At 29.9% G+C, this 10348-nt stretch overlaps 1 protein-coding gene across 1 annotated transcript; it reads left to right on the forward strand.

Annotated features, from left to right (window-relative positions):
• Positions 1 to 5070: 5070 nt before the first annotated feature.
• Positions 5071 to 7775, forward strand: LOC100817041 (uncharacterized). Its single transcript, XM_003544480.5, has 6 exons — positions 5071 to 5303; positions 5430 to 5500; positions 5579 to 5637; positions 6269 to 6742; positions 7025 to 7115; positions 7510 to 7775. The coding sequence occupies exons 1-6, from the start codon at positions 5162 to 5164 to the stop codon at positions 7594 to 7596; spliced, it is 924 nt and encodes a 307-aa protein (XP_003544528.1). The 5' UTR covers positions 5071 to 5161; the 3' UTR covers positions 7597 to 7775.
• Positions 7776 to 10348: the final 2573 nt, after the last annotated feature.

A 10348-nucleotide genomic window follows, 5' to 3' on the forward strand; every position in this document is an offset into this window, starting at 1 on the left:
ATATAAGTAAATATATCGTTTTCAAACTTTTTTAATATAATTAAAACCGAAAGTTTAGATGTGTTATTAAAATTTGCAAACTTTTTACGAGAATAATATCCAATATAATTACTACATTATAATAAAAAATGTTTTCAGGGATAATAAATAAAATTAGTTTATAAAATAATAAATTATTGATTGACTTAAATTTAAAATTCAATTCTTTTATGAGACAATCAATTAAAATTGAAAAAAAATACAGTGTTTCACGGATTGATATTTATTTATGACCACAAATCAATTGATTTAATCGATAAAGTGAAATCAATCAAAAGTTGATAACAATTATATAAACAAAAATTAAATTTTAATTGATTATAATTTTGATTGACTTCACTGGTAAAAAAATTAATTACACAATTAATATGTGATAAACTTGATATGAAAAAAAGGCAATATCTATTTTAACCCGTGCTTGATATGGGTGCTGACAGATATATAGTCAATGCTTATATTTTATATAATATATTGATTGGTTGATATCATAAATATATATCTAATTTTTGTTATTATTTTTAATTACATAAATGATATATCAATATAATAGGCATAAATAAACAATATTTTACCTTTTTTTAACTTTAAAAAAAGTGAGATATCTTTTTATCAAAGTTTGACAATGCGTTGACCATTGCAATCAACGATTATATGTTATATAATATATTAATTAAAACTCATTAAAAAGCTATAATAAGTGAGTTTTTAAATAAAAAGTAAGTCAGACATATTTTTTATTTATAAAAAGTAATACTTTATATTTAAAGAGTGTGTTAAAAATGTATTACAGATATTTATCTTTTCATATTATTCTTTGTTGTTAAATTAAATTTGTGTTGATTTTATTAAATAAATTTAATTCATTTATATTATAAAAATAATGTGAGATTTCATTAAAAAAAATATAAAACTTATCATAAAAATATTTTCTTACATTTTTTCTTAAATTCTGATAAATAAAATTTTTAAGTTAATTAGTATAAATATACTAAATAAAGTTTTGTAAATTTACCACAACCCAATAAATTCGGCGTGCTTTAAGGTACTTTATCTATGCAAACATTTCCTTTTATATCTTTCAATTTTAAAAATTAGATGAAAAAATCTAAATTAAAAAAATACATGAAAACAAAAAAAAAATTCTTGATTCTGGTGTAAAGAAATCGAAATGTAATCTTGTAAATTATTCTTCAAAATAAATCTAGTAATTTAATCTCAATATAGAAAGGATCCTATGTATGCTTTATAAGGCGTACCTGAAGGTATTTTATTTTTGTAAATATTTCCTTTTATATTTTGTAATCTAATGAATTAAAGGAAAAAATCATTTCATGACTCTAGTATAATCAAGTAATTAATTTAATCTGAATAAAGAAAGGATCTTATGTTTGTTTATTATTTTACGAATTATAGCGTTCAATACTTGCATTTTATTTTTTTAGGGTAAATACATCTTTATTTTGTTGACTTTTAGGCTAAATACATCAATTTAAAGTAAAATAATCTTTGCAGATTTTATTTTAAATGTTTTTACTTACTCAATAAGCGTTTTTTTTTACTGCCAATAAGCGTTTTCATAACTAACTTTAAAAATCTTTTTAACACTAATTTATGATCTTACACAATAAGTGCATTTAAAGTAATTGGTTAAGAAATCAAAACTTTCTATTTATTTATTAATTCTCTATTTAAGGAATCTGGCTAATAAGATCATAAAATTAAATACTATGACATTGATTTACTTATTTTAAAAATATTCCTATAAAAATAAATCATCATAATTAGGGACTTTTTTAATTAGCCTACACGTTGTACTGTTCGTCTTATATTTTTAATCTATAATTTATATATTTCTCATCATATGTTTCTTTAAGTATATTTATTTGTTTCATGATATATTTGTAATTTTAAAAAATAAAAAATATAGTATAAATAATTCTCAATAAATATTTTTATTTTATTTATTGATATTTTACTTAAACATTTAAAGAAATTAGAATTACATTGCAATTTCATAAAAAATTCTGTTATTTATACAAACAATAGAGGGCAATGTACTTTTGTCACCACCTGGCTTACACGTGCCGCCCTTACAAGTTGCCAACTTTTAGTTGGATTTGTCGATGGAGATATGAGACTGTAATAAAGGAAAATGATTGTTGAATGTTGAATACACTGTTAACATTTCTCAACTTTGTAATTATAAAATAAAACAAATATTTCACTATATTAATTAAGGGTGTTGCAAAATAATATTTTTGGGACATTAATTAAAAAATTTAAAAAAATATAAATATTTATTATGAAAATTATAAAACAACATAAAAAAAAATAAACAGTGTAATTTTATACATTTCAATAAAAAAAAATTCTTTTAATTTCTTAATTAATATACTAAAATCACTTATTAACATTTGTTATTGAGTAACTGTTATCATTTTATATTTAAAATTCTAAAGTGTATTCAATAATTTTGTTGCCAAGCTGAAGTGGTAATGAATTATAGATGTAATTAAATAACTGTTAGTTTTTTATTTCTCCAAAGACTACTAGTAGTCAATAAATTAATAATAGTAAGATTGATTAACGATTCCGTTCACAACATAGTACCTCTCGATCCTGCTCCCTTCAAATTTTTACTATCACCAACAAATGTAGTTTAGGAAGTGTAGATTTTTTTATATGAAATAAAAAAAGTAAATAAACTGAAATATTTTTTTTATATTTAAATCTGAAAGAAGTACGTTTTACAAAATATCCTATTTTATCAAATTAAAAATAAGGTGCTGCATCACATCCAAATAAATAAAATTAATTTTTGGATTGCTTAACAAAAAGTGTATGCTGCCTTAATATTTAAGATTGGCATGCAGCCCTTTGGATAGCTCATTCAATGACATAAAGACTTCATCTAAACCCAACCATCGAATATTCCATGCAATTGAAATTTTACATCAACCTTAGAGATACATGGTGAAAAAAAAATCACAAATTTAATTTCCTTTACTTATAAAATTAACATTCTAAAAGTTAATATTTACCGATAAAAAAAACCATTATGATCAATTATTCTTTGTGCAGTTGAACTCAATTCCGAGTTTTGTTTTCAAAGCAGAGGCAAAAACTTTGAGAAAGTTTTTGTTATTTTAGAATCAAGATGCTTTTTGTTTAAGGTGAATAATTATCATGCCTTATTGCAAAACAGAAGTGTTTTGTGAACGTACAAGCAAGGTATTTTTTGTGGGAATTGAGACCCAAGTTAGTTAGGAAGGAAAGGATACATGAATAGATTAGGCTGTAAATTATTAGGAATGAACTAAAATATAATTTTCTTCTTCTTGAATATGAAAACGTTTGAAATTTGTTTTTATAAAATTTTGAATGTGTGTTTCACCCTCCAAAAATTAAAATATGTAATTTTTAGGCCAAAAATAATATTCAAAAATCTGAAAATCTACGTGTATTACTTGTTTGTATCAATTATATATATAATAAATATAAAAAAATATTAAATTTACACTAAAAAAAATTCTTTTTCATATTTTGTTCACCTTATTTTTTTAGGTTAATTAAGTTTTTAGTTCCTAATTTTTTTAAATTTGTATTTTAATTATTAAACAAAAGTTTGATTACTCAAGATTTCTCAACAATTTTTCGTTAAATTTTTTAGTCCTTTATCAAAAGTTTAACCAATCAAGGACATTAAACTTTTTAAAAATTCGATTTTTAATGCGTGAAGCCTCATTAAATACATAAATAAAAAAAATGAAATCCAAACTTTTGTTCAGAACTAAAAATTAAAATTTTTAAAAATTTACTAACCTTGATCGGATAAAGTTTGTTAGGGATTAAAAATTGAAAAAGTTTAGAAACTATAAACTTAACTAAACTTTATTTTTGTTTTATCTTTCACCAAATAAACCCCTAACTAGTCATAAAAAAAAAAATCCTAAGTAACTAAATACATATTTTGTCCTAACCATAAAGTTAAACACATGTTTTTAATAACAAAAAAAAAATGAGATGAGATAATAATAAATAAAGAAGGTATTCACCCAAAAAAAATAAAGAAAGCAGGCAAAAGAAGATTTCATCATTATTTTTGTTATCTAATTTACTTTTAAGATTTAATGTAGTTCTCTTAATTTTGAAAGTCAAATTAGATCCTTTAATTCAATTAGATCCCTTTATCTTTAAAAGATTTAATTAGATTTTTTTATTTTTTTAAAAATAAGTTCAATTTAATTTTATTTTTCTTTCATTTGCTCCTAAAATTTTAAAAATCTAATAGTTTTAAATAATTTAAAATAGGTTTGAAAATGTTTAGATTGTATTTGTGAAAATCTTTTAGTAAGTTTTTCATTTAAAAAAAAATTAAAATATGTCAAATTTTGGTTCAGAATTCAGATAACTCTAAATTTACAATTATAATTATTTTACATTCAATCATCTCGATTGATCTATATAACCTATAATTATGTGTAAAAATTTTAGTATATTTTCTATATCAATTATACTTATAGCCAATGAAAAAAGTTATACACATGAGTTTGAATATCTAAATTTTATTTTGACAAAAGAAAAATAACACACTTTAATTTTATTTTATTTTTTCATTTTGACCGCTTCAATTTGAAATCTTATTTTTTTTATTATAATATCGATGTAGAATATCTAATCATTTTATTAATGATTAATATTTATCACACACCTAATTGATCATCTTTAATAAAATATATTTTTTCAATCATATTTTTTTATTTATAAAACTTAAATCCAAACTTAAAATGTTACTTAAAGAAATTGAATTCAAAACCACTCAAAGAAGGACTTGTTGGTTTTGAAATCTTATTTAAATATAGTGACCCAAGTTTTTTCACTGTGATAACTGTTGTTGGTCTTGATTGAAGCTTTTTTTTTATTGTGATTTAACCATTTAATAACGAGAAAACTAATTGAACATTAGAAAAATAAATAATTAAACCGCAAAAGAACGTGTCAGAGAATTCCTCTTTATAAACAAACGTCTACGTTACAACGTACCATCATATTCGCTAAATCAATATCCGGACTCTCTGCATCTAATTCCAAAATTGTGAAAAACCCAGAAGCAGAAGGAGCAATGGCAGATAAGCCAAGTCGATCCCTGGTTTTATTCGGTGATGGGTTAGCTCGTTTCATCGATTCATCGCACTCTCACTTTCACTCTCTCGCTTCTCTATCTTCCTGCGGTTTTTTGAGTCTCCCAAACTCTCCCCCCTCAGGTTCCCTTCTTCTCAATCCACATCCTCTTTGTGTTTGTAATAATGCCTAGCACACGCTTCTCAATTATTATTTTTCCTATTTATGCCCCTGCCACATTCAAATTCACTTGAATATGTAGTTTCCAGAAAGCGAGGATGAGAGGACAGTTCGAGAAGTTGCAGTGCTGTTGGATGCATGTCCCATTTATTTAAATATGGTGAGACCCATTTAGTCAAGTTTTGATTTTTTTTTTGTTATCTTATAATTGGTGTTTTTTTTTATTCCTTGTTAAAAGGGGAAAATCAGTGATAGTGACAACCAAGAGGATTCACCAAAACAAACCTTGCCTGATAGGTATTCTCTTTTATTTGTTTGTTTTCCATTTTCCAGTTTGTTGTTTGTAGAGATTAAATTAATTATTTGACATGTTTGGATAAACTTCTCTGTAGCATTTTTAATTATTTGGGCCATGTATGGATAAACTTCTGTATTGCATTTATAGGAGAAGAATGTAAGAAGGTAATATGAATTAAGTTTTTCCTGTGAGTTAAAATTAGCTTATGAATAAGTTAAACTGAGCTCGTGGAAAAGTAAATGAGAGATTTTCTATAAAAGTTGAAGTGAATAAGTTGAATTTATCTAACTTGTAAAAGAAACTTAACTTATTTTACCTTTTTATTTTCTTCTTTTATAAGTGCTTATTGAGCAAGTTATCCAAACAGGGTCTTGATCTTTATAGGTGACAATCATTCAAGTATAGCAAAAAAAAGAGTAAGTTTTACTTTTAAGGACTAAAAATTAAGTTTTTAAGGGACTAATAATACTTAGAAACATAGGAACACCAAGGACCAATGTGTACAAAATAAGGACTTACAGGTACTTAAGTTTTTTAACGTAGGGACTGGTTCTTAAATGAGTGTCACCTGTAAGGACCAAAGGATTGATTTAAATGGATCAAATAAAGGATTTCGTTTTTGAAATACAGGTTTATGGGAATGAAAGCTGCTATTTTGACCAACAATTCAAGCTTGAAGTCTTTTAGTGCCAAACTTGGATTTAGTGTTCTTAAATTGGATGAGTTAGTGGTAGGAGGTTCTGCCGAGGTCGTGGCCCTTGAGCTGCTCAAGTTGCTTGGCTTTCAAGAAGGGAAGGTGCTGGACAGTGACCACTTTGATCTGGTTTTCTTTCACAATGGAGCTGGTGAACAAAAAGTGGTTGCTGCTGATATGGGATATATGGATGCCTTGGTTGGAGGGGTAATGAGTCAAATGCAACCTGGATCTGACATCAGTTCACGTCTGCACTTGTCCGTTGTCGTGAGCTATGGCAATATCTTGGAGGGTGATGATTCTAAGTTTTCTGTGTCAAAGAGGGTAGATGAGAAGAACTCCCATCTTTCAGTGCTTTATCCTCTACAAAGTTATGCTATGAAAGGAGGAATTCCTCGAAAGGATGTAAGGTAATTAAAGTAGCATTTAGCGCATGGACAGAATGAAATAGAAAATTCATTTTTTGTTTGTTTTCCTTGGTTCTATCCTTTTAAGTGAAACCAAAATGGAGAATTTTTTGACCCCCTGCCATGTTCTTTTATATTTTTAAATATGCCAAACATAAATAGAACTCGTGTTTTGATATGCACACGTCCACCAAACACTTCCTAAGTTATAGTAATTGAAGATTAGTAATCCTTGCTTTCTCTTTGGATTGTCTTGAATATTTATCTCCATATCAAATGATACAGGCATTATTCTCCCATGTTAATTGCGCAATGGCAATCTGCGGTGACTCGCAAGGATAATGCAGAGAGATTTTCTTTTGAAGATTTTATGGAGGTTTGTTTCTAGATTTTACTTTAGGTTTTATTCACAATTTAGTAATGATTTATTCCAATTAGTGTTTCTATTTTTGCTTTGTTTCATGACTTATTAGTCTGATCATGCTCTCTATTTGTTGTTCTTAATGATGTTCAGTGCACAACTTTACATACTTCAATCTTTAAAACTTTCATGTTATTGATCAACATGTGTATTTGAGTGTTTCTTCTAGTAGTATACCATAAACATATTTGATTCTGTGATTGCAAGTGTTTGCAGTTTTTGTAAAGTATCATGGTTTGAGTGCTAGCTATTAATGAATTTTCCTAAGCTTGTTATTTGTTTAAGCTATAATTCTTGGTTACTGTATAACCTTTGCTTCACTGTAGTTTTTTGTTTTCTTGTAATGCAGCATGGTGGAAATCTTACAATACCGGCAGATAGGTTCTTGCATGAGATAGCCTTTAAGCTTTGGAAAGCTCCCAAGTATGGAGCCTGATTTCACTTTTTGGTTTTCTTTTCAACTTCTTGTTGGCTTCTTGTTATAGCAGCAGAGCTATTTAAAAATTCTCTGATGAACATGTTTACTTCGTAATCTAAAGTCTAAAGACTCTAAACTCTATTCCATCATGTAATAGCTAATAAGATTTTGATGAGAACGGTACACCAATCCACTCATTCTTTTCTTGGCAATGTTTCTTGTAAGCATATATAAGAAATCTATATTTGTTAACCTTTTTTTATGTAATAAAATGTCTCTTCAAATTTTTTACTATATCATTTCAATATCAAGAATCCTGCCTAGGTTAGCTTTGCTATTCTTAGCCGGTCCCAAGCCCGGATAAAAGGAGAGGGTTGTGTTAGGCTTTCGACAGCCAACGTAAAACTTTGTCGAATCTCTATGACATGGATCAATTACGTAATAATGTGAATGCTAGGTCGTTGCCCGGAAGCAACGCGCTGTATGGCTTGAGTACAGTGTCAAAAGAGCAAGGGCCGCTGCATCGCCGTCCGGATGTAGTGAAAAGTAAGCAAGTGTTCCCACATTTTCGTGAACGGGTGTGGGTAAAGAAGCTAGTTCATGACAGAAGGATTCGCTTTAGTACATGGAATATAGGCACACTTACTGGAAAATCTATGAAAATAGTGGATGTTATGGTGAGGAGGAAGATCAATTTTATGTGCCTACAAGAAACTAAGTGGACAAGTGAAAAAACGAAAGAATTAGACAACTTGGGATTTAAGCTGTGGTATACGGGAAAAATCAGATCAAGAAATGGGGTAGGGATTATTGTGGACAAGGAGTGGAAGAAGGATGTCGTGGATGTAAGAAGAGTAGGAGATCGTATCATAGCCTTAAAATTGGTAGTGGGACAGGACACCTTTAATATTATTAGTGGGTACGCACCTCAGGTTGGGTTAGCAGAACACTTTAAGGTAAAATTTTGGGAGGATCTAGAAGGGGTACTTCAGGATATACCCCAAGGAGAGAAAGTTTTCCTAGGAGGGGATCTCAATGGACATGTAGGTAGCGTGGCTAGAGGTTTTGAGGGGGTGCATGGGGGTTTTGGTCTAGGGGAGATGAATGGGGAGGGTAAATCCATCTTGGAGTTTTCGGAGGCTTTGGATCTTTCTATAGCCAATACATGGTTTAAGAAAAGAGAGGAACATCTTATAACTTACAAAAGTGGAGGGACATGTTCTCAGATAGATTTATTCCTTATCAGGAAGTCTGATAGGAAGTATTGCTTGAACTGTAAAGTTATCCCGGGAGAGAGCTTGACTACCCAACATAGAGTTTTGGTTATGGATGTAAGAATTAGAGATAGGGCAAAGAGAAGAAGTCCTATGGTAGCACCAAGGATCAAATGGTGGCACTTGAAGGGTGAGAAACAAGGAATCTTCCAACAAAAGATATGGGAGGGATGGTGTGGACAATCACAAGGAAGTGCAAATGATATGTGGAACAAGATGTCCCAAGAGATTATTAAAGTGGCTAAAGAGACGTTGGGTGAATCTAGAGGTTTTGGACCTAGGGGTAAAGAATCGTGGTGGTGGAATGAAAATGTTCAGAGCAAAGTTAGAGTAAAAAAGGAGTGTTTCAAGGAGTGGTCTAGGTGTAGAAATTCTGAAACTTGGGATAAGTATAAGATAGCTAGAAATGAAACCAAAAAGGCGGTGAGTGAGGCAAGAGCCCAAGCTTTTGACGGACTATACCAAGCTCTAGGAACCAGGGACGGAGAAAGATCTATATATAGGCTTGCTAAGGGTAGAGAGAGGAAGACTAGAGATTTGGATCAAATAAAGTGTGTTAAGGATGAAGAAGGCAAAGTCTTAGTGCATGAAAAAGATATCAAGGAAAGGTGGAAGGCGTATTTCCACAACTTATTTAATGATGGATATGGATATGACTCTAGCAGTCTAGACACAAGAGAAGAGGACCGGAACTATAAGTACTATCGTCGGATTCAGAAACAGGAAGTAAAGGAAGTGTTGAAAAGAATGAGTAACGGTAAGACGGTGGGGCCAGACAACATACCTATTGAAGTGTGGAAAACTCTTGGAGATAGAAGTCTTGAGTGGCTCACCGAACTCTTTAATGAAATTATGAGGTCAAAACGCATGCCGGAGGAATGGAGGAGAAGCACGTTAGTGCCAATCTATAAGAACAAGGGGGATATACAAAATTGTGCAAATTATAGGGGAATCAAGCTCATGAGTCATACCATGAAATTATGGGAAAGAGTGATCGAACGGAGATTAAAAAAGGAGACTTAAGTTACTGAGAATCAATTTGGTTTTATGCCGGGAAGGTCGACCATGGAAGCGATTTATTTATTACGGCGGGTGATGGAGCAATATCGCATGGCCCAACAAGACTTGCACTTGATTTTTATTGACTTGGAGAAAGCGTATGATAGAGTGCCTAGAGAGATTTTGTGAAAAGCTCTAGAGAAGAAAAGGGTTAGGGTTGCATATATTCGAGCTATCCAAGATATGTATGATAGGGTATCGACTAGTGTTAGGACACAGGGTGGAGAGTCAGACGATTTTCCCATCACAATTGGTTTGCATCAAGGGTCAACCCTTAAGCCCCTACCTTTTTACCTTAATTCTGGATGTCCTCACGGGAACAGATCCAAGAGATAGCGCCGAGATGCATTGCTTTTTTGCAGATGACATAGTCCTCCTTGGAGAGTCGAGGGAGGAGTCGATTGAGAGGTTGGAAACTTGGAGACGAGCTCTAGAAC

The sequence above is a fragment of the Glycine max genome, chromosome 14 (assembly GCF_000004515.6).
Source record: "Glycine max cultivar Williams 82 chromosome 14, Glycine_max_v4.0, whole genome shotgun sequence".
NCBI lineage: Eukaryota > Viridiplantae > Streptophyta > Magnoliopsida > Fabales > Fabaceae > Glycine > Glycine max.

Bases quoted from the DNA above. Each gene is read 5' to 3' on its own strand.
- LOC100817041 (XM_003544480.5), top strand. From the start codon at position 5,162: ATGGCAGATAAGCCAAGTCGATCCCTGGTTTTATTCGGTGATGGGTTA. The intron at 5,304-5,429 runs GTTCCCTTCTTC...TGTAGTTTCCAG, and splicing joins CCCAAACTCTCCCCCCTCAG to AAAGCGAGGATGAGAGGACA. The intron at 5,501-5,578 runs GTGAGACCCATT...CCTTGTTAAAAG, and splicing joins GTCCCATTTATTTAAATATG to GGGAAAATCAGTGATAGTGA.